Below are 25,477 nucleotides of genomic sequence, written 5' to 3' on the forward strand. Positions count from 1 at the left end.
CCAGGTAGCGGGCGGAAACCAGTTTTTTGCTTAGTGTCTTTGGAGGCACACGCAGTCTGGTTTTCTCCAGACTAGGTTTTTTTCGGTTCTCACTATGAAGAGGAGATAGGGGCGACGGATCCTATAGAAAGGGTCCGATCTCCCCAAACCAGCAACGGGCGAGCACGCGTTGAGCATCGCTCCGCGTATCCTTTCCTGCACCGAGGGACACCTCTGGGACTTTTCCCCAGACATCTATTTTTCGTGTTTATTATTTTATGAAGAAGAGACAGGGGCAACGGATCCTATAGAAAGGATCCGATTTCCCCAAACCAGCAACGGGCGACTACGTGCGAGAGTCCCTCCATGTCTCCTCTCCCGCGACGTGGGACATTATGCCAGACTTAGCCCTGTCCACCCCTAGGTATGCAAACCATGGGCTTGCACAGAGGCACAAGACCAGTCTGTGCGCCCCCACTGCTCCACCAACGCATGACGGCGGTGCTGCACGGCGGCGGACGGTCCCTCTCCTGGCCCCTACAGGGCAGACGGAGTCAGGGTGCCTGCACCGTCCAGAAATAGATTTCCTCATAGCCCCTGGGGCAGGTATGGATGGCTGGGGAGAGCCCCTGGGACGCTTCAGGTCAGGTCCTGCAGGATAGCGTGGCAGTCTCCAGTCCTCTCCCTGCTCCCCCTCCCTCCCTCCCCCTATACCTGGTTTCCCCAGCGGTGGTGGAGGAGAGCGCTGTCATGAGGGTGCCGGCGGGATCGCCGGGATAACAGGGCCGCCAGTGTGTCCGGCGGCGCCTCCATCGGGCACCGCCTGCGGTGGGGCATCGTTAATTTAGCCCGCGTCTCCGGCTGGGGCCGCGGGCGGAAGTCCCGCCTTCAGGGCGACGCCGCGTCTGACGTCACTTCCGGCGCCGCCCCCTCTGGCCGGGGCGGGCGCCGGATAAGATGGAGGCCCCACCGGTAGTACGGGGTAAGCTGTCAGAGCTTACCGCAGCCGCAGAGCACCGTCAGCGCTGGCGGGAGTGCGGAGGAAGCGGGGAAGAGGACTGCAGGACCGGGTAAGTGTGACCCCGTCCTGAGGCCACCCTAGGCCATACAGGTGCCCCCCTCTCCTCCTCATCCACCCTCCTCAGAAGGTAGAAAAAAAAAAAAAAAAGAGAGGAGATTCTATTTATTTATTTGAGGCCTGTTCCAGCAGTATGTCTGGAAAAGGAAAAGCGTACACATCCCTCTATGCCGCATGCGTTTCCTGTGGGGTTAGGTTCCCACGAGCGCAGGCCAGTAAATTATGTGAGACCTGTGACAACGAACGCGCCCAGGAGCCCTCCCCTGCGACAGAGCCCAGAGGTCCGGAGCCCCCTGAATGGGCGGTATCACTCTCACTGTCTATGGTTTCGCTAACTAAGGCAATTGAGACCCTTCAGGCCCCGGATAGGGGTAGAGATGGCGGCTCCCCTGGTTGGGAGGGTTCGGCCTCCTCACATGAGCCGCCGGCCTGCAGGGGCCGCACTCTCTCTAGACAGGCACATAGGAAAAGAACCCATACTGTGTCGCCAGGCCCCTCCGGTGCTTCAGCATCTGCGAGTGTGGCATCACGCTCGCCGTCACCCTTTTCGGGGAGCGAGGAAGGTTCAGTAGAGGACGTGGACGAGTCCTTGGACCTGGACACCCCGGGGTGTCGGGAGACGGTAGACAGTCTCATTGAAGCCGTAAACCAGACCCTGGGTATTGATGAGGTCACCCTAACCGCAGGCCACAAGGTGTCTTTTAAAAAGGCCCGGAAGCCGCGTAGAGTGTTCAGCACTCATCCTGAGTTCGAGGATATAGTGCAGCGGCACCGGGAACAGCCAGACAAGCGGTTTTCGGGACAACGGACGCTAGAATCAAGATATCCATTAGAAGAGCCTTATGGTTAAGGCTATGGCGGGCTGATTCGGTTTCTAAAAAATCCTTGACTTCCCTACCCTTTCAGGGTAACCGACTATTTGGGGAAGAATTGGACAAACTTATTTCGGACGCAACAGGGGGAAAAAGCAGTTTTCTCCCACAACAGAAGACAAGGACGCCGTTTCGTCAGCCTCAGGCGCGTTTTCGGGCATTTCGCGCCCCCAGGTGGACGGCAGCAGCCAGTGCCCCCACGCCCGTGCGCTATAATCAGGACAAGGAGCGTCAGGTCACCTACAGGACCAACCCGCTGGGCAGGATGCGGGGACGTCCGCCCAAGGCAAGGGGGACCAGGTCCCAGAGGCCCTCTACTAAATGACTCGAAACGTGCGGTACCCGAGGACAGCAAGATTGGCGGACGTCTGCGCCGGTTCTGTCACATATGGGTCGCGGTGGCACGCGACGCATGGGTGACAGAGTTGATATCCTCCGGGTACAAGATAGAGTTTATGAAACTTCCGCCGACGCAATTTTTTCCTTCCCGACTTCCCAAGACAAGGTCTCGGGCAGAGGCATTGCGGGAGGCCATCGAGGTACTGCAGCGCAAAGGGGTCATTGTCCCGGTACCGAAGGACGAAAGAGCCCAAGGTTTTTATTCCAACCTGTTCGCGGTACCCAAGAAGGATGGAGCAGTAAGGCCGGTTCTGGACCTAAAGCTCCTGAACAGGTTCGTCAGGGTCAGGCATTTCCGCATGGAATCCCTCTGGTCGGTTATATCCTCCTTGGAGAGGGGAGAATACCTGGCCTCGATAGACGTTCAGGATGCATATTTGCACATCCCTATTTTTCCCCCCGCATCAGAGATATCTACGGTTTGCGATCGAGGGGCGGCACTTCCAGTTTGTGCCTCTGCCTTTCGGTTTCGCCACGGCTCCCAGAGTATTCACGAAAGTGATGGCGGTCGTCATGGCCATTCTACATTCTCGGGGCATAGTGGTTTTGCCATACTTGGACGACCTCCTGGTAAAGGGGCCGTCCCTTCCAGCGTGCGAGGAGAATGTCAGAATCACGTTGGATACCCTGTCGCGCCTAGGATGGGTGGTCAACAGGAAGAAGTCATTCCTCACACCGACTCAGAGGATTGTATTCCTAGGGATGATATTCGATACCTCCCAGGGATTGGTAATTCTCCCTCAGGACAAGGCTCAGGCACTCCGGCAGGGAGCTCGAAGACTCCAACAGCCAGGCCCCCATACTATCCGATTCGGAATGAGGGTCCTGGGCAGGATGGTGGCAGCGATGGAAGCAATCCCGTTTGCTCAGTTTCATCTCCGTCCCCTGCAGCATGCCCTGTTAGCAGCTTGGGACAGGAGCCCGTTCTCGCTCGATCACCCGTGCAGGTTGTCCGCTCAGGTCCGACGGACTCTTCGATGGTGGACACGCGATCTATCGCTTCGGCAGGGGAAGCCCTTTCCTCCGGATCATTGGTTAGTGATCACGACCGATGCGAGTCTCTCCGGTTGGGGGGCAATCTTCCGTCACCACACGGCGCAGGGGCAGTGGTCGCCTCGGGAAGCTTGTCTATCTATCAATCTGTTGGAGATTCGGGCAGTGCGGTTGGCCTTGCAGCAGTTTCAACACATGCTAGCGGGATACCCAATTCGGATTCCGTCGGACAACGCCACGGCAGTAGCGTACGTGAATCACCAGGGAGGCACACGCAGCAAGGCAACCATGCGCGAGATTGGACATGTGCTCCAATGGGCCGAGAGGAGCCACTCGATGATCTCAGCGGTTCACATTCCAGGCGTCCAGAATTGGGCAGCAGATTTTCTAAGTCGCCAGGACATCACGGCCGGAGAGTGGTCACTGCACCCCGAGGTGTTCCAGCAGGTTTGCCAGCGCTGGGGAACACCAGACGTGGACCTGATGGCCTCCAGGAGGAACGCCAAGGTGGACGTATTCGTCGCCCGGTCTCAGGACCCGCGAGCAATCGCAGCGGATGCATTGGTGCTACCCTGAAACCAATTTCGGCTCCCATACTTGTTTCCGCCGCTGCCACTTCTTCCGAGGGTCATCAGAAAGATCAAAACAGAGGGGGGTTCCAGCAATTCTGCTGCCTCCGGACTGGCCCCGGCGGGCATGGTACGCGGATCTGGTACAGCCCATCGCAGACGTGCCATGGCGGCTACCGGAACGACCAGATTTACTGTCCCAGGGACCGATCTGCCACCCGAACTTAGGGGCCCTGCGTTTGACGGCATGGCCATTGAATCTTGGGTGCTGACCCAGGCGGGTTTTGGGCGCGAAGTAGTCGCGACAATGGTAAACGCTCGGAAGCCAGCCTCGGCAAAGATCTACCATAACACTTGGAAGGTTTTCTTCCAGTGGTGTCGGGAATACGGGGTTCCGCCATTGTCCTTCTCGGTGCCCAACATCCTGGCTTTCCTTCAGTCCGGACTAGACGCAGGTTTGGCGCCAAGTTCTCTTAGGAGACAGATATCGGCCCTGTCGGTCCTGTTTCAGCGAAAGATCGCTACCAATTTGCAGGTCAGAACGTTCCTGCAGGGGGTCGTTCATTTAGTGCCCCCCTTCAGAGCTCCATTAGAGGCCTGGGACCTTAATCTGGTCCTGACTGTCCTGCAGGAGGCCCCGTTTGAGCCGCTACAGGATATTTCATTGGCATATCTCTCCAGGAAGATGGTGTTCCTGGTAGCCATAACGTCCATTAGGCGGGTATCAGAACTGGGAGCGTTATCTTGTAGAGCCTCTTTCCTGACCTTTTTTAAGGACAAGGTAGTCCTTAGACCTCCGCCGCCTTTTTTACCAAAGGTAGTATCCTCGTTCCATATTAATGAAGACATTGTGCTGCCTTCTTTCTGTCCAGCGCCAGTTCACAGAGTGGAAAAAGCTCTCCACACGTTGGATCTGGTAAGAGCTCTCAGGAGGTACGTGTCGAGGACAGCACCTTTTCGCTAGACGGACTCGTTGTTTGTGATCCCCGAAGGGCGCAGGAGGGGCCTCGCAGCCTCACGGTCAACCATAGCCAGATGGATTCGCCTAACCATTCAGGAGGCTTACTGTATTAGAGGCACGCCAATTCCAGCAGGGATTGGAGCACACTCTACTCGGGCAGTGGGCGCCTCTTGGGCGCGTCGGCACCAGGCTTCGGCAGAGCAGGTATGCAAGGCAGCAACCTGGTCCAGCCTGCACACTTTTTGTAAGCACTACAATGTACATACTCAGGCTTCGTCTGATGCGAGCCTGGGTAGGAAAATTCTCCAGGCAGCAGTGGCACACCTTTAGACAGGAGGGCATGCGGCTTGGAGCGGTGAGTTGTCTTCCCACCCAGGGACTGCTTTAGGACGTCCCACAGTCTCTGTGTCCCCCAATGAGACGAAGGAGAAACATGGTTTTTTTGTGAGTACTCACCGTAAAATCCTTTTCTCCGAGACGCTCATTGGGGGACACAGCACCCACCCTGATAGCCGGTTGGCTCATGTTTATTATTTAATATGATTTTTGTTTAACACAGGGTGATCCTTTTTCAGACATATGATTTGTGGCATTAAGGCTGATTTTTGTATGTTCTCCTACTGCTTTTGCACTAAACTGGTTTCCGCCCGCTACCGGGGCGAGGGTGTATGCGGTGGAGGAGGAGCTAACTTGTTTTTTTGTATGCCTAGTGTCAGCCTCCAGACGGCAGTAGCACACACCCACAGTCTCTGTGTCCCCCAATGAGCGTCTCGGAGAAAAGGATTTTACGGTGAGTACTCACAAAAATCCATGTTTCTCAGACTCTTCCTTGGCCCTACCGCAGGCCGAACACCCATCCTCCTCCTCGGATAGCGACACGGGTGGCAAGCCGTGTTTTCCAGTAGAGGATACGGATGCTCTCCTCAAGGCCATCAGAGTATCAATGGGCCTACAGGAGGAAAAAACAGCTAAAGGGCCTGTCACACTAAGCGATATCTCTAGCAATATCGCTATAACTTGTGACATTATAGCGATATTGCTAGCGATATCACTGTGTGTGATAGTTACCTACGACCCGCTCCCCCGCTGGTTATCGCTGATCGCGCGAGAACAGGCTGGACCGTTTCTCGTCGTCAGCTTCCTGCGGTGCTTCCTGTGGAGAGACGAGCGTGGAGCCGGGCGGGAGGACGCAGGATCGCCTAGTCTGACAGGTAAGTAGCGACCCCCGTCCCCAGCTATGTCGCTGGTGAGATCTGCCTGTGTGGCAGCTCACTAGCGACCACTTAGCGATGTACCAGCGATCCTGACCGCGTCATATCGCTGGTCGGGATCGCTGGTGCATCGCTAAGTGTGACAGTACCTTAAGTCCCTGGAAGATGTCATGTTCGGAGGTCTACAGGACAGGAAGAAACGTACCTTTCCAGTCAATGAGAAAGTCCAAGCACTCATTGAAAGAATGGAAGATGCCTGAGAGATCAGGAGCACTTCCCTCCACCTCTAAAAGGAGGTACCCCTTTAAACATAAGGACACGGAAATATGGGATAAGGTCCCAAAGATTGATGCAGCGGTGTCCAGGTCATCCAAAAAATCGGCCCTGCCCCTGGCAGACTCAGGAGTACTTAGAGACCCGATAGATAAAAAAGCGGATTCCTACTTAAGGCATACGTGGGAAGCAGCAGCAGGAGGACTAAAACCGGCAATAGCTGGCACCTGCACAGCACGTTCCTTAATGATTTGGCTACAACAGCTGGAAGAGAAACTTGCTTCAAAAGTCTCAAGGGAAAAAATTCTGGCGGACATGTACCTTCTGCACGGAGCGGCAGTTTTTTTAGCCGACACCTCCGCTGATTCCATGAGACTGACGGCTAGAGCAGCAGGTTTATCAAACGCCACAAGGCACGCATTATGGCTTAAAGGCTGTCCAGGGGATCTACAGTCTAAAGCCAAGTTGTGCTCTTTCCCATGTGATGGTCATTTTTTATTTGGGAAAAATCTGGATGACATCTTGGAAAAAGCAAGTGACAGAAAGAAGGGCTTCCCCAGGTTTCCAGCGGATCAGAGAAGGCCGTCTTTTCGGAGAGGAAAATTCAATTTTTCACAGAGCAGAGCGACAGCACTCCCTGACGGCACTACATATAAGAGGGGTAGAAAACGTAGAAGCCGACTTCCTGAGCCGCAATATACTAAAACAAGGGGAATGGACCCTTAATCAGTTAGTTTTTCAGAAGATAGTACAACTTTGGGGGGAACCGGTAGTAGACCTCTTTGCCAACAAAAGCAACAGACAAGTAGAGAGGTTTTGTTCATTAAACCCAAAAGAAAAACCATGGGCGGTGGACTCATTGCAAATCCCGTGGAACTTCAAACTAGCTTATGGGTTTCCCCCAGTGGCTCTGATCCCAACAGTTGTGAGGAAAATCAGGAAAGATCAAGCCAGAGTGATCTTAATAGCCCCGTTCTGGCCAAAAAGGCCCTGGTACTCGCTGCTGCAGATGATGTCCTTCTCGGATCCATGGGTACTACCAGAGATCCCAGACCTGCTAACTCAGGGTCCAATATTCCACGCTCAGGTCAAGGGATTCCATCTAACGGCGTGGAATTTGAAAGGTCACTTTTCATGGATAGATGGTTCTCTCCGGGGTTGGTGGCTACACTGTTGAAAAGTAGAAAGCCAGTAACAACTAACATATATGGCAGAACATGGAATAAGTTCCTACAGTTCCTGGGGAAGCCGTTAGGCCAAAAGCCCCCGATTAAGGCCATCTTGGAATTCATACATGCAGGATTACAGCTGGGACTAGCGGTAAATACCCTTAAAGTTCAGGTGACCACACTGGGCGCACTATACAACTGCAACTTAGCAGCAAACAGATGGGTAGCCAGATTCATTAAATCCTGCCATAGGTCCAGACCTATCCTATTACCAAGAATAGCCCCGTGGGATTTAAACCTGGTTTTAGAAGCCCTTACAAAAGAGCCATTTGAACCAATTCAGCAACTGCCTATAAAATATCTTACCTTAAAGACCATTATATTAGTGGCCCTTACATCGGCCCGTAGAGTAAGTGACTTGCAGGCCCTCTCAGTGAATCCACCTTATACCAAGGTGTACCAGGACAGGGTTGTGTTAAAAACAGATTTCCATCGGAGCCAGGAAATTGTCCTCCCTTCCTTCTGTGAGAATCCAAAAAACCCAGGGGAGGAGAAATTCCACAAATTAGATGTTAAAAGGGCCCTGTTAGAATATATGTCAGTGACTAGCCAGTGGAGGAGGTCCCAGTCCCTATTTGTAGCCTTCCAGGGTGCCAGAAAAGGTTACGGAGTGTCAAAGGGGACCATTGCCAGATGGATTAGGGAGGCCATTAGTGAAGCCTACTCAGCTAGTGGCATTCCGATTCCTGAAGGCATCAAGGCTCATTCCACCAGAGCCGTGGCGACCTCCTGGGCCGAAAAGGCAGAGGTATCAATAGACCAAATTTGTAAGGCTGCTACCTGGGCCTCACCATCAACCTTTTTTAGACACTTTAGATTAAATCTATCCTCCTCTGCTGACGTAACCTTTGGTAGAAGGGTGCTGCAAGCGGTGGTCCCTCCCTAAGGTGTTTCGAAGTCTCCAAAAATCTCTCAGGTGTGCTGTCATGGGTGATGGGAAAGCCACCATGGTTACTTACCGGTAGCCGGTCTTTCTGGAACCCATGACAGCACCCGTATATCCCCCCCCCCCTTTTCACTGTATGGGTGTGCACGTTAGTAGGGTGTATTTGTGTGATGTGGTGTTGGATAAACATGTAACTAACCGGGAAGTCCTCTCATGCTCTGTAACCAACTGAAGCGGGGGAGGGGTGCCGCCCCTTATATTTCAGTAGGTTCCTGTCCTGGCGGGGCGGATCCCTCTCTCAGGTGTGCAGTCATGGGTTCCGGAAAAAACGGCTACCGGTAAGTAACCATGGTGGTTTCCCTGCATTGTAACTAATGGCTGCTCCCTGAAAAAGATCCCATAGCATTACCCCTCCTCCACCAAACTGTTCAGTGGGTACAATGCAGTCAGGCGGGTAACGTTCTCTGGAGTCACCGAACCCAGACTCGTCCATCAGACCCCAGATAGAAAAGTGTGATCTGTCACTGCATGTATCTTGTTCCCACTGCTCCAGAGTCCAGTTGTGGCGGCTTTACACCACTCCATCCAGCGCTCGGCATTGTGCTTGGTAATGTAAGGCTGCATGAAGCTTACGGCTGGGGCGCAGTTTTTGTGCTCATGTTAATACCAGAAGTGGTCTGGACTCTGCAGTAATAGGGTCAGCAGAGCGTTGGTGACTTCTATGCCCTCGTGACCCTGATCAGTAACGTTATGGGGTGTCCACTTTATGGCTGAGTAGTTGAGGTTCTGCCCGCTTCACCATCACCTGTGAGTGATATTATTTAGGAGGAAGAAATGTCATAACCTGACTTGCTACATCGGTGGCTCTTATTACAGGACCGCACTGGTATCCGTCAGCTTTGCACCACTGGCCAGGTATGGACTGGGGCTGAAATTCAGTTCTGGCATTTGAAATCACACAGACCCATGTTGTCCTCGTCCCCATGAACCAGATGGGATATATTACTAATATTACCCTGGATGGAGGAAAGGAAGATTTACTACAAGACTAATATTTCTAATGATAACCATGGCCTGCTGGGGTAAGTGACGGAGTCAGCAACTTTGTGCTCCATCGCAACTCTTAACAGTATGGGTATCTTGAGAACACCCATTCTGTTAACAATGTAGCAGACAAGGCAGCCCACGACCAGACAGGCCCTTCTGGCATTTGCCAGATGGCCAGTCCGGCCCTGCCAGTGGCCGATCTATCAGTAAAGGCAGACGGTATGGCAGGGGCAGGGTGTTATACACTAGGGGCAGTGGGACTGAATGCAGAACGGCATTCATTGATTCCAATACTTTTTCCATATAGTGTCTGTGTAGAAGAAATAATATTTGACATCATGACCACGTAATATACACTGCTCAAAAAAATAAAAATAAAGGGAACACTCAAATAACACATCCTAGATCTAAATGAATGAAATATTCTCATTGAATACTTTGTTCTGTACAAAGTTGAATGTGCTGTCAACATAATCACACAAAAATCATCAATGGAAATCAAATTTTTGAACCAATGGAGGCCTGGATTTGGAGAGACCCCCAAAATGAGAATGGAAAGTCAAAATGATGCTCAGTATTGTGTGTGGCCTCCATGTGCCTGTATGACCTCCCTACAACGTCTAGGCATGCTTCTGATGAGGCGGCGGATTGTCTCCTGAGGGATCTCCTCCCAGACCTGGATTTAAGAATCCGTCAACTCCTGCACAGTCTGTGGTGCAACGTGACGTTGGTGGATGGAGGGAGACATGATGTCCCAGCTGTGCTCAGTCGGATTCAGGTCTGGGGAACTGGTGGGTCAGTCCATAGTATCAATGCTGACTGCATTGCATGCTGACTGCAGGAACTGCTGACACACTCCAGACACGAGGTCTGGCATTGTCCTGCATCAGGAGGATCCCAGGGCCAACCGCACTAGCATATGGTCTCACAGGGGGTCATCTCGGTACCTAATGGCAGTGAGGCTAAGGCCGGTTTCACATTAGCGCTTTTTAAGCGCACGCACGGCCGGGGGTAGCTCCGCCCCCGAGCCGGCTCTCTGCCCGGCGTGCCCGCCCCTTGCTTGTAGCGCCGCCTACTAGCGGACAGCGGCGCCTGCGATCGGCGCACCCTATCTTTAGCATAGGGTGCGCAGATCGTGCGCAGGCCGTGCGCTAGTTGCGCTTTGACCTGCGCTGCGCACTTTTGACGGTGCGCCGTGCGCGCCAAAATCAAACTTTTCGGATTTTGGCGCGCACGGCGCACCGTCAAAAGTGCGCAGCGCAGGTCAAAGCGCAACTAGCGCACGGCCTGCGCACGATCTGCGCACCCTATGCTAAAGATAGGAGGCGCCGCTGTCCGCTAGTAGGCGGCGCTACAAGCAAGGGGCGGGCACGCCGGGCAGAGAGCCGGCTGGGGGGCGGAGCTACCCCCGGCCGTGCGTGCGCTTAAAAAGCGCTAATGTGAAACCGGCCTAATTCTGGCGAGCACATGGAGGGCTGTGCAGCCTTCCAAAGAAATGCCACCCCACACCATTACTGACCCACTGCCAAACCGGTCATGCTGAAGGATGTTGCAGGCAGCAGATCGCTCTCCACGGAGTCTCCAGACTCTTACGTCTGTCACATATGCTGAGTGTGAACCTGCTCTCATCTGTGAAGAGCACAGGACGCCAGTGGCGAATTTGCCAATCCTGGTGTTCTGTGGCAAATGCCAAACGTCCTACACAGTGTTGGGCTGTGAGCACAACCCCCATCTGTGGACATAGGGCACACAGACCATCCTCATGGAGTTGGTTTCTAACCATTTGTGCAGACACATGCACATTTGTGGCCTGCTGTACGTCATTTTGCAGGGCTCTGGCAGTGCTCCTCCTGTTCCTCCTTGCACAAAGGCTGAGGTAGTGGTCCTGCTGCTGGGTAGTTGCCCTCCTACGGCCCCCTCCACGTCTCCTGGTGTACTGGCCTTTCTCCTCGTAGCGCTTCCATCCTCTGGACGCTACGCTGACAGACACAGCAAACCTTCTTGCCACAGCCTGCATTAATGTGCCATCCTGGATAAGCTGTACTACCTGAGCAACTTCTGTGGGTTGTAAACTCTGCCCCATGCTACTGTACAGTACCTCTAAGGATGAGAGCAATGACAAAATGCAAAAGTGACCAAAGCAACAGCCAAAAAGGATGAGAAAAGAGAAATGGTCTGTGGTCCCCACCTGTAGAACCACTCTTTTATAGGGGGTGTCTTCCTAATTGCCGATCATTTCTACCTGTTGTCTGTTCCATTTGCACAGCAGCAGGAAAAATTGATTCACAATCGGTGTTGCTTCATAACTGGACAGGATGATTTCACAGAACTTTTAGTGACTTGGAGTTATATTGTGTTGTTTAAGTGTTCACTTTATTTTTTTGAGCAGTGTATATGTCTTCATCTAGTCTTTCTGGGTGAGAGTCACTCTGTGTTTGCTCTTCTTCCTGACTATGTGGTGGGGGTCCATGCAGGAAGCCTCCTCCCCATCTGACATCCACGTGCCTAATAATAAACGCATTGTCAAAAAATGGGCTATTATTAAAATTAAGCTAATTTCCATTTTGCTACTTCTGTATTTAAAAAAAAAAACAAAAAAAATCTTGAAGTTTCGACACTGACCACCGAGCTTCAGTACAGTCTCAAACGTCTCAATCTGTAGAGATCACTTCCCAGCAGTCGCATTATCATCACAGGCAGGGTTGCAATTAAAGATATCGCTTGTGTATGAATAGCACAATGTCCTCCATTCACAATACATGATGGTCACAGCTCCCCTCCTCTCCCCTCTCTGCACAATTCTCTCTGCACAGGGCACAAAGCATGCCCACGACACTCTTTTATAGAAGTCAATGGGTCATCTCCAGATTAACCGGGTCCATATGGTCAATGTGACTTCTATAAACTGCTGTTGAATGCTGTACAAAAAATACAATATAAATCTAATACAGTAAATAAATTTCCTATCGGAAAATAGAAAAGTTTATAAAGTCTTTTTGGGTGTAATCCATTACACAGAATATCGGTGGTATAATACTCTTATTATGGTTTATGGACAGAGGTTTCCCAATCTGTGGAAACTCCCTGAATACGTTTCAGAAATGATTCCACTATAACTATAGCAGATAATAAACCGGCCCGACTGATGAGAGCAGACAGCCATGCGGAAGGAACGGATAAGCTGATTACTGCCGGTTACTTTCAAGGTGGAGGAGACGTGATGGGGTCAGATCAGATAATTTAGAGTATGGAGACACCAGGATCAGCGACATGGTGTCATGCAAAAGCGTATGGTACGGCGTGATTAATGTATCGGGAGTCAGGAAAGGGATAATGATTGGGAACGAGCAGGAAAAAGTCTGAGAATCTTATCTGGAGAGGACTAAAGAAAACCATGAGACCTTACACAGTCATTCCCTCTCGATATGTCGTCCGATCTATGTTTTCCAAAAATCCATGTGGCTTCTTCTCGGCAAACATAAAATATGATCATTGATTGCTGCAAAAAGCATCGTGCGGCAAACACCGAAATGAAAGGTTATTTACCAAGCAGTAAAGGCAAAGGATGAGGCGTCTTCTGTCCATCAGGTTACAGCAAGATTAGCTGTAGCTCAGAGCCAAGGAGGGAATCCGGTTAGCGTGAAATTCAGCTCTAGCCATACAGCCAGGATGGCGCATCGGGTACGTCGTCCGGTGTCGTAACATTAATCTTACTAATTATTTTTCCAAATATCCATGTGGCTTCTTCTCTTCTCGAAAGAAGAAATGTCATGACCTGACTTGTTACTCTGGAGGCTATAGGACCACGCTGGTATCGGTGCACTCTGTCACATGTTAGTAAAGGCAGATGGAGGGCCGTATGTTATACACCGCGGGGTGAGGGACCGTATGTTATACACCGCGGGGGTGAGGGACCGTATGTTATACACCGCGGAGATGAGGGACCGTATGTTATACACCGCGGAGGTGAGGGACCGTATGTTATACACTGGGGAGGTGAGGGACCGTATGTTATACACCGGGAAGGTGAGGGACCGTATGTTATGCACCAGGGAGGTGAGGGACCGTATGTTATACAGCAGGGAGGTGAGGGACCGTATGTTATATACCGGGGGAGGTGAGGGGCCATATGTTATACACCTAGGGGTCAAGGGGCCACATGTTTTATACGGGGGGAAGGGGGCAAGGGGCCAGATGTCATACAAGGTGGGCGAGGGGACCACATGTTTTATACGGGGGGAAGGGGGCAAGGGGCCACATGTCAAACACTGTGGGCGAGGGGACCACATGTCATACACAGTGGGCGAGGGGACCATGTGTTTTATACGGGGGTGAGATGTCATACACAGTTTGCGAGGGGACCACATGTTTTATACGGGGGGAAGGGGGCGAGGGGACCACATGTTTTGTAAGGGGGAAGGGGCGAGGGGCCAGATGTCATACACGGTGGGTGAGGGGAACCACATGTTTTATACGGGGGGCGAGGGGCCAGATGTCATACACAGTGGGCGAGGGGACCAGGTGTTTTATACGGGGGGCTAGATGTTATACATGGTGGGCGAGGGGACCACATGTTTTATATGGTGGGTGAGGGGCCAGATATCATACACAGTGTGGTAGGGGCCAGATGTCATACACAGTGTGCGAGGGGACCACATGTTTTATACGGAGGGAAGGGGGCGAGGGGCCAGATATCACGAGGTGGGCGAGGAGACTAAATGTTTTATACGGGGCATGGGCGAGGGGCCAGATGTCATACACAGTGGGTGAGGGGACCACATGTTTTATACGGGGGGGGGGGGGGGGCGAGGGGCCCAAATGTTTGATACGGGGCAGGGGCGAGGGGCCAGATGTCAAACACAGTGGGCGAGGGGACAACATGTTTTATACGGAGGGAAGGGGGTGAGGAGCCAGATGTTTTATTTGGGAGGGGACGAGGGGCCAGATGTCACGCGGTGGGTGAGGGGGCCACTTGTTATACACTGGGGGGCAATGAGACTGAATGAAAATCCTGAAATGAATGATTAGGACGTGTGAGCACTTAGTTTTATCCATTTAACAAAAGTAGAATGGCAGCAAGGTGGAATTTTGGGTGTAAGCCCCTGGACATTGATGCAAGGTTCACTCTAAAAGTAGAAAAAAGCAGGCAGCTCTCCAATAGAGAACAGAACACTGGGATATGTTATGAACCCATCTGTGAGGTAATTTATCTCAAGAAAAAAAATGGTGCGTTATCTATTTATCGATAGGAAAAAGAGGCATCTCGAAACTTGGTGCAAAGCCCCCAAGATGATCACCAAATATCAACTCCCAAAAAATGGGGGGCTGCACTGCAAAGTCAGATAATGATAGAAGGATTAATCGGCCCATGTTTAGTTTCCGAAGCGTTGCAGGGGCTGAGCCCGTCTTTGTCAGTCTGTGTACACTATGCTTCCGCCATTCTCTTGATGTATTCCCTTGCTCTGTTATCTCTCGTCTCTCTCTCGCTCTGCTGTCTTCATACAGGAGATGATCGCTTTCCTACTTTTCAGATTACCTCTAATTCCAATTTGTATGAAATTTTCCGAGCGGTGAGTAATTCTCTCCCTTGTTTCTCTGACGGGATTAGATGAGATCTGATCATTTTAGGGGATGGATTCCGCTGCTTTTCAGTAATGCCATCCATCATCTACATAGGCCGCGGTGTGATCCGCCGGTAATGCCGCGACATTAATCTGTCGCAGACGTCCAGCCCGGCTCTCTCCACTCGCGCCCATTAGACATCTTTCCTATGGAGGTCGAGCTGTCTGCAGATGTAGCTTTTCTTATAATGACAAATCTCACACTCTGTCTGGAGCGGCCCGCGGGCTCCCGGTGACATTTTGAATGTCAGATATAATGTCAGCGTCTCACGAAGAAGAAGTTTACTACTTTAATCTATTTCTTAGTTATTTCTTGCACAATACCTTATAGATTAATCACTTATGTCTCCGTAACTTTGTAGCAAATTAATAAATATACTGTTAATTTTTTTATCACTTGCCTGTAGTAATGTTGTGTTTTTTTTTCTAAATTATTAATTTTTAAATTTTTTTTACATTTAATCTGAGAACACCATGATGTAGGAGCAGAGACCCTGATTAGAGTGATGTGTCACTTATTAGGTTGTGTGCTTTCGTTTTAGTGCAATCCGTGTTTTGTCAGATGGAGATGATCACTAGAGGACTAGGTCTCGGGTGCAGACCAGTCAGGCTAATCTGTGTAACTCCGCCCCCACCACTGATTGGCAGCTTGCTGACTGGACACAGCAGCTGCCAATCAGATGTGTGGGCCAGCTGCTACATCCACAACAGAGAAAACAGGGATTCTAGCAAAACTACATCAAGCATCCCAGTAAGTGACACGTCTCTGGAATCAGGGTGTCAGCCCCTACATCATGGTGCCCTCAGATTACGTAGCAAAAACCTGTTGACATATTTGATTTATTTCCATTAACCTCCTCTTAGCTCTTGATGTATGCAGCTTCTATAAAATTAATTAGCAAATCCATTAACCTCTTAACGACCCAGTAACCTTTTGTTTTTGCTATTTTCCTCCTTTTCTTCCAAGAGCCATAATTTGTTTTTCATTTTTTTCATCATTACAGTCATATAAGGGCTAGTATTTTTGTATGGCGAGTTGTAGTTTTGAATGACACCATTCATTGTACCATACAATGTATCGTACTGAAAAACGGGAAATTTTTTTTTCCAAATATGATGAAATTATGAAGAAAAAAAACATTTCTATGAGTACTGTTTTGGATACAAATTATATTTTGATCACTTTTTGTTGTATTCTTTGTGGGAGGAGCGTTCAGCAATTTTAATTTTTTATCTTGGATTTAATTTATGGCTTAATTTTATATTTTGATGTTTATTTTTTACATTTCTTTATTTTAAATGGGGTAAGAAGACCTACATATTCACTTTAACAAATTTTGAGATAACCTTTTTAATCCCAGTGATGTCTGCCACTTAATACTAAGTATTATCAGTATTTTAACGATTATTTTAACAAGACTCAACCTCTTCACCTGCACTAACCTTTAAAGGGGTTGTCCCAAAAAGTATATTTCATTTATTAGATATTGGAATAATAATAACTTCCACAATTGGATGTGTTTAAAAAAAAACCCCTGTTCCTGTGCTGAGATAATGTTATAAATATGCCTCTGCTGTGTACTGTGTAATGGCCATGTCTTACTGTGCAGAGCTGCTCCAGTTCATAGTGGGCACCTACCCCAGCTACTGTCCAGGGAAGGAAGCCTTAATCACTTATAAGTCAGTATACGGATTAAACAACAGGGGCTCAGATCTGCTACTTTTTGTGGTAACACAAGAATGAGTGTTTCTGCTGCGTCACCAGTCTGTAACCTTCTCATAAATCAAATCGGTGACCTATAAGCTTAGCTGCCTCTGGAGCTTCTACATCATTGAATTGATTTATGATGACCTCATATGACAGGTGACGTGGCAGAAACGCTCACTTCTGTGATAAAACGGGCAGGAAAATGTGTTGCCTCAGAAAGTAGAATCTGTGAGCCCCTGCTGTTTCATCTGTATACTCCCTTATCATAAGTGACTTGGATCCCACCCCCACCCTTCCCTAGCTGGGAACTATGGAATGTGCCAACCATGAATTGAACCAGTTCTGCGTGGTCGGACACGACCATTCCACAGTACCAAGCAGGGGCACATGTATAAGATTATCTCAGCACAGGGACATTTTATTTTAGCAAATCCAATTGTGGAACGTATTATTATTCCAACATCTATTGACTATATGTACTTTGATTGTGGGAAAACCCTTTTAGGGCTCATACTCACATGCGAGAAACTCGGACGAGTCTCGCACGTCAATACCAGGCACTGCCGCCGGCACTCGGATTGCAGCGTTCAGCTGCATGTATTTCTATGCAGCTGAACGCTCTGATCCGAGTGCCGGGTCTTGACGTGCGAGACTCGTTCGAGTTTCTCGCATGTAAGTATGAGCCCTTAAGCTGATAATGGCTGTTCGACAGCCACAACACATGCAGGGACTGGCCAACAAACAGGTAGTCTTTGCATGTATTGCAGCTGTCGAACAGCCACGAGACATGCAGCTGCAGCGACTCAAGCCTGCCAAAAATACTCCATTACGACACAAGCATGCTCAGCTCGCCTTATCTAAGCACGTGCGCTCTTTACTAATCAGAACTTAATTTATTCATTCCTTTAGCACCAGTTAAAGCAGTTTCTGCATGCTCAGATTGAGCATTGCTATAAGTGAGCGGGTCAAAACTTTGTGCTCCACTACTTGCTGATATGGTGGTCATCCATACTGGAAGCCGGGTTGATACTAATCCTCCTGAACACACACTCACATCGTGCAAGACCCTTTTCTATCCTGCAGAGCTATGTAGTTTATATATTAGACTGTAAGTCAGGCTTTAGCTTGTTTTTAAAGTAATAGAACAAAAAATGTTTTAGGTTGAAAAATCTTAAATGATCAAAAGGATGTATTTATAATTCTTCCTAGTAAATGTCAGAGGCACCGAAGGTCTTTTCTCAGATCTCTTCTCCCCACTAGACCATAAAAGGGACAGATCCGATGTGGCTTATTAAAGAAGACGGCGAGTATTCCCCAGTGCCGGATGGAATTGAGCTCTTATTTATTTATTCCTAACCAGCCCGACATTGGCGACCTCTTCACCTTTTTAGATGACGCCATATGGATTTTCTCACTTCCATTCACATGTCATCAGCCATTCGTTCCATACAGGCTTCCGCTAATACCAACGCTGGAATGAAAGAAGGATTTATAGATGTGGGGCGTGATGTGACGGCTCAGGATGTGTTGTGATTAATCCAGGCTAATTTACTCCTTTAATATTACCTTTTTTTTTTGTCCTACAGTATCTTTGTGTGTCCCAAATGTTCATATCCACCTTTCGAGCCATATCGCCTCAATTACTGAATTGGAATAGTGGTGGCGCATTCTTCTGAGGTTGTCATATCATAGACTACGATGGACTAAACTAGGTTCTGCACCAATGCCGCTCGTACATTTGTATAAGGACAGCTCTCGCTCCCCGATTGCACCATAAACATAAATGCTTGAATGAGCATGCACGTGTTTTTCCATGAGCAGAAGCTTTTATCTCCTAATAATGGCTTATCTCCCACGGGGGAAGAAATGATTGAGTATTGTACAAACCACCACGTTTGCTTTTAATTTTCCAGCAACAGATAGGGCACAGTACATGATTGATAGTTTAGTTGCTGGCAAGGTCAGTCAAATGTTATCTAATGTGTATGGTCTGCATAAAGCTAAAATAAACCCATGGGACAATTTGTTTTAAGGATCAATGTTTTTTCCCTATTTCTGGACCCCAACATATATATTTAGGGCCATAAATTTTAAGCGAGCGGTGGGAAAAAAAACCTGTAAAAGGGTTTACTGAGTTATTTAAAAGGAATCTGATAGCAGCATTATGTAGAACCATAGACCCAAATTCCAGTGATGTCATTTAATTTTCTGGGTGCAACGATTGTAATAGAACCACAGTTTTCTCTGTTGCAGACTAGCGGAGCTCGGAATGCTGAGCTCTGTATAACTCCGCCCACATCACTGATTGGCAGGTTCCCGTGTGCAATATTCACACACAACTGCTAACTAGTGGTTAGGGCGTGGCTGGACCAGGAAGCACGAGACGCCTAGTCCTGTAGTGATGGTCTCCTGTTGACCACACACTGATTTTATTGAAACTCTAAAACACAGAACAGTAAGTGATATATTGCTGGAATCAGGATCTCAGCCCCTACATCATGCTGCTGTCTGAAACCAGTAACAATTTGCTGACCCATACCCTTCAAAGGGTTTGTCAAGGCTTGGGACAAAAGTGTGCAGTCACTTCGTCACTGCAGTTTGCCTGCTCACACTGGGGTATACCAGAAAATCGTGATGGCCTGCACTGAGCATGCGCTGCCCCGGCGGCCATTTTCCCGGAGGCTACCGCATCAGAACAATTGATGTGCGGGGCCTCCAGCTTTCACAAAATGCCGACGCATCCACAGCACCACAGAGCACCGCGACACCAGCCTGGGATGGGATTTCCCAAAGGCCACCGCATCACAGCAATGGATGTGCGTGGGCTCTGGGCTTTCAGAAAATGTCGGCGGAGCCCCCGCACCTTTAGCACTGCCGCACCAGCCTGGGATGTGAGTCATATCACCGGACCACCGAACACCCTCTGTGGCTACACTCCACCAGTGATACTGATCTCCCCTCTTTTTTTATTTTTTTTTCCCTACTGAATATTTGGGGTGCGTCTTATAGTCCATAAATGCGGTATATCATATAGAGATGGCACATGTACATATTATTTCAAAAATCTATAATCGGATGTGTCAAAATATAAACGAAAAGCTATTTCTTACAAAGATATTCTCTGAGATATGTATGGTGGGAAAATGTATTCCATTATGTATTCACCACCGCAGACAACATTGACTTCAATGAGAACAGTGTAATACCTAATTTCTCCTATGGTGACACTATACATAACTCACGGTCAGCGTGCAACAAACTCCTCTACATCCAAAACTTATTCTTTTCCAATTCCTTTGACCTTCTTTCTCTCACTGAAACCTGGATCTAGCAGTCTAACACCACCATCGCTGCTCCTCTCTCATATGGTGGGCTACAATTCTCACATACCCTCACCTAAGATCAGAAAGGTGGAGGTGCTGGTCTGTTCCTTTAGTTACAATGTGCTTTCCAGGTATTCCCCACCCGTACCCTCACTTATGATTTCTTCCCTTGAAGTCCACACTGTTAAACTCTTCAAACCCTTTTCCCTGTTAGTAGGGGAATGTGTATCGCCCTCTGGGCTCCTCCCAATTTCTGGATCACTTTGCCACCTGGCTTCCACACTTTCTATCCTGTCACATTCCCACTCATCATGGGGGACTTAAAGAAACCCATTGATGATCCGCTCTCCCAATCTGCCACTCCTCTTCTTTCACTAACCTCCCCCTTTCTGCCTTTCATAGTTTACTAACTCTCCTACACATGTAGACGGGAATACGCTGGACCCAATCTTCTCTTTGCTGGACCCAATCTTCTCTTTGCTCTGCTCAGTACATGACTTATCTAACTCCCAACTCCCGCTCTTTGACCACAACCTTCTTTCCTTCTCCACACACAAGACACCCCCACTTATCACACACACAGAAATCTACTGTTTATGAACAAGTCATCTTTAGCTTCCATCTCCTGTCAAGACTTAACATTGTCACATTATATTAATACATTGCAGAGCACCATGGATGAAAAACGCAAAAATGAAAATGGGCTCCGGCACGAAGGGGTTAAACAACCACTTTAGACAATGCATTCCAGTTTGCTGAACTCTGTATGGGACGCAACAATCGTAGTGATTCCAAAAGAGGGGAAGGAGAAAGATCTCCCAGATTCACATAGGCCTTTATCGTTGCTGACATCCGACATCAAGATTCTAACAAAAATCTGAGCCACTCTGTTGAATTTGTTCATCTCCTCAGTTATTCACTCTGATTAGTTTGGGTTCATACCTTTAAATCAATAGCCATTAACCTGTGAAGAGTATTTTTTAAACCTACAAGCGGCACAGGATAACCCGTCCACTAAATCTATTGTCTCCCTTGATGCCGCCAAGATGTTTGATAGTGTTGAGCGGGAGTATATGTGGGCAGTGCTGGGGGGGGGGGGGGAGATGAGATTCGGTCCTAATTTCATTAAATGGATAAAGATACTATATGAATCCCCAAAGGCTAAAGTAAGGGCTAATGGAGGAATATCAGAGCGATTTGAGCTTTTAAGGGGGACTAGACAAGGTTGCCTGCTATCGCTGCTTCTCTTTGCACTTGCAATAGAACCGTTAGCTTGTATTTATTAGAAGACATCCACGGATAGAGGATTTTAAGTATGAGAACAAAGAAGAAAAGATTGCTGTATATGCTGATGACTTACTATTCTTTAATAACTCGGATAACGCTATTCCAAACATAATGAACACAAATGAGAGATTAGGGACCTTTTCAGGTCTGACAATAAACTGGTCTAAATCCGCTCTTCTATCTTTGGACTCCAGGAGTACTGCTATTTGGAAGAGTCTGTCCAACATTCCAGTTGTTCAGAAATTTAAGTTTCTGGGAATTTACATTACTAATTAAACAGAGGAGTTTATACCACTAAATCTAAGTCTACTAGTTTTTGAAACAAAGTGTGTGTATGGGAAAACCTACCTCTGTCAGTCTTGGGTAGAGTAAACCTCATTAAGATGTGCTTAATGCCATGCATTCTGTACATTGTGCATAATTCCGCAGAGAGCTGGAGGGGTGTGACTAGGTGCCTAATGAAGTCCAACCTCGGATGCACAGCGGCTGGTGATACTGTGATCCGAGGAGGGACAAGGGAGACAAAACCAGGTGCTACACCAGGACAGACCTCAGGTAGATGGCAGCTGGCCACCAAGGGACAGGAGCCAGGAATGGTAGATTTAGCAAGTACTGGCTGGTATAGTGACTGGCACGATGGACACACAGGCAGGTGGGTACTGATAGGCGTTACTGGTATCCTGGCAGGTGGGCGCGGCTGATATACAGACAGGAGAGCACTGTTGACAAACAGGCGGGTATGGTTGACAGGGCAGGAATACTGGGATATGAGCATTGGGACCTGAGAACTAGCAAGTGTGTTAGAAACGAACTACAATATTTCACAGGCACCTCCATGCTGGTGGAGGTGCCTTAAATAGTTCTTCAGTGGCTGGGGACAGTTTGATGGTGTGCACGGCCTCTTTAAGAAGGAGGGGACATGTGTTCCATATGCACAGTGTTCAGGATCTGCACGCTGTGCGTGTGTGTACCCAGACATCAGCAGCAGGAGAGGAGGTGCGGGACTGTTGCGGTGAGTGAGTCGGCATCTCTGCTGGGGAGTGGAGGCAGAGGACAGAGACACTGGCGCTAGATTTTATAGTATTAAAATACTTAATTCACTGGAGATATTGGAATCACACAAATTTGTAGGAAGTCAGAGCATATACTCTACCCAGTCACTTGTCCATAGAATTTGGTGGACATGTAAAAGACTGTTTGGGATGACAGACTGCTCAAAGTACATGCCTATCGGGAATTACTTTAATCTAGAAGAGTTGCGAAGATTGGAGAGGTTTGGAGAATGGAAGAATCGGAATCAGAATTTCAAAATGTGCATCAGTTATACTCGGATAGCCATCTCAAGCCGTTCGAACAGCTGAAACATGAGCTTAATTTGCATAAAGCTGAATTCTTTACTTGCAACTAAGACACGCAATACAGACTCAGGAAGCCATCTCTGATCTTTCTATAGCCTCCAGTGGGCTGTTAGACTTTGTAATACAGGCAAAATCAACAAAGGGAATCATCTTTGTTTTACAACTCATTGTTGCTAAAGATTTTGGGTGACCCAATGTCCCAGGTTCAGAGTAGGTGAGAGGAGGATGTGGGTAGCATTTCTACAGAGGAATGGGAAGAGATGCTAGAATCTCCAGGGTTGCAATAAACACGATGCAAAGAAGGTCTCAACTGTTTCTAGTTCATAGAGTTTTTAGGACCCCAAGGTATTGTATAGAATGGGCCTAAGGACGGATGACTATTGTCCGCGTTGCAGGGAAGAAAATGCTGACCTGATGCACATGTTTTGGACATGCTCGAGACTGGTGGGGCTTTGGGGGGGGGGGGGAGGTGTGCAATATTCAAGTAATCTAAAATCACTATATGCTTTGCCCTATGATATGAACTGATTATTTCTTTTTAAAGGTTCCAAAAGGCTTGCCTTATTTCTCAGTGGATTTTGGACTACAAGGAGGTTTTGCTCACATTATTGAAGATCATAACAAGTTCCCACATTATTTTGGCAAGGTATTTATGTCGTGATGACCACAGAACATTTCTCAGGTTTCCGTATTCTATTGGTTGTGAACATTGGTAGGATCTGCATGTCCTGGTAATGCGCTGCCCGCTCCGTGTCCTTCTAGCATTGGAACCAAAATTCTCTTAAGTCACTTATTCGGCAACTAAAATCAATCTAAAATTCACAGTGATCACATCACTTTGTGACTCACTGGTCCATAGTAAACTCTTTTACTGACGGCGTTTCGTGACATTTGAAAGACTTGAATCACTCAAGAATAGATAATATATTCCCCATATTTTCATCCCATGATGCACTATTTCCATTTCTTATACCTTGAAAGAGCATATTAACATGATGGCCCACCTACGGACTCATTTATAGAATATACGGCTGTGACATTTCATGGTGGTAAAAAGTAAAAATAAACAAAACTTTCATCCTGATTTATTAGCTGCAATTTAGTACAATGTAGATACTGTACTGTAACAGCTAAGAAAAAGCTTCCATTGAGCACAGTTAGATAAAGCGGAAAATATTCTACTCTGACTGGAGTTATGCAGCAAATGTAAAAACTAGCAGCTCTACTGGACTTCCCATACACTATAAATGTCCTGGCTGTCCACACATTACTCCGCACTGACGTTCTAAAATGTCACTACATAGCAGCATGCAGGAGATGGTGCAGCTGTAGTGGTAGTGAGCAGGCTGACCGGCACAGCTAAATATCTCACACAGAAGATGAACATGATTTATTACCATGTTTACATTCTTGGTCACTCTACACACAGCGCTGGACCAGCTCTTGTATATATTAATAAACACTGACAGTGCTTCCTCCTCCAGACCCAGTGATAGTGTGATCTCTGGGTGTAAAGAAGCAGCAGCTGGGTCCGTGGAGATCCAGTAAGCTTTGCCTCCTTATTTCTTACTTTTTTTTTTTTTTCTTTGTGTTTCAAGACCTATTTCAGTCTGTGACTTTTTCATGAAACCGTTGCTATCCTGTATAACTCTGTAGTGATGGTTCAGGGACCAATAACTAGGGTTCACATTAAATTGGACAATACAGGAGCTGTTTTGGGGCGAAAGCACAGTTATTTTTTTTGTAATCTCATAAAACCTCATTACTAAATAATAATTTTTCTAATAGCTGATCAGGGAGTGATCGCACCACTAAATCTTCCTCTTATCTAAGCTTGACAGTCTCTTTTCCTGTTGAGGAGCTTTGGTGGCATCTGATTAGCAGTTTGACACCATGCTTGTGTCTTCTAGGAAATCATCGGTGGCATGCTGGATCTGGAGCCCAGAGTCTGGAGAAAAGCCGTGCGAGAGAACTTTGATGATCAGAGGAAGAAGGTTTTACAGTTTGCACAGTGGTGGAAGCCCTTTGATTTTACAAAAGCAAGAGAGTAACATCTGTGCAATAAATGTATTGTAAATGTTTTGGTGTGTGTATATATTACTGCTCACTATATACACCGGACACTTTTTATTTTAAATGTGATCTGAAATCAGAAAAAAAGTAAAATTATTTTAATAAATTTTGTAAATATTTTTTTTGTCTCAGGTTAATAGTTATTTGAAATACTTGTTTTTTTTTCATGTGTAAATGATGTAGGCTTAAAGAGCAAACACATTAGCTGCAAAGCAGAATAAAACCTTATTTATATATATATATATTTTTTTAATTTTGCCTCTCCGTTGCGGAGATATTAGCAATTAAAGTATATTTTTTATGATTGGTCAGGATCATACAGGGAGAAGAAGTACATGCCCCAGTGAAAACTATCTGATAATACCCCATTGGACTTAACAAAAGTTAACTCATTAAGTGCCAAATACTTTGATGCTAAGAACTCTACAACAGAGACAAAATTAAAAAATATAAATAAGTTGAAAAAAATATTACATTCTGTATTCAGTTCAACCTGATGGAGCTGTCTCTTGACTTAAATATGTAATTCTGTTTACCTGGTCTAAATGTTGTTCTTCTGAATCTGGTGATGTTCTTCCTTTGTTCCTGCACCCCTCTGTTCCTGAGACGT

General features: G+C 47.8%; 1 protein-coding gene across 1 annotated transcript in view; it reads left to right on the forward strand.

Moving 5' to 3' along the window:
• Positions 1 to 24,987, forward strand: part of CWF19L2 (CWF19 like cell cycle control factor 2) — a 193,626-nt gene extending 168,639 nt beyond the window's left edge. Inside the window, exons 17-18 of the mRNA XM_073583021.1 lie at positions 23,339 to 23,440; positions 24,705 to 24,987. Coding sequence (XP_073439122.1) covers positions 23,339 to 23,440; positions 24,705 to 24,845 — 243 coding nt within the window. The 3' untranslated portion in view covers positions 24,846 to 24,987. The remainder of the gene's footprint in view (positions 1 to 23,338; positions 23,441 to 24,704) is intronic.
• Positions 24,988 to 25,477: the final 490 nt, after the last annotated feature.

This window comes from Dendrobates tinctorius, unplaced genomic scaffold (genome assembly GCF_039654945.1).
Source record: "Dendrobates tinctorius isolate UK_male_01 unplaced genomic scaffold, ASM3965494v1 ptg000075l, whole genome shotgun sequence".
NCBI lineage: Eukaryota > Metazoa > Chordata > Amphibia > Anura > Dendrobatidae > Dendrobates > Dendrobates tinctorius.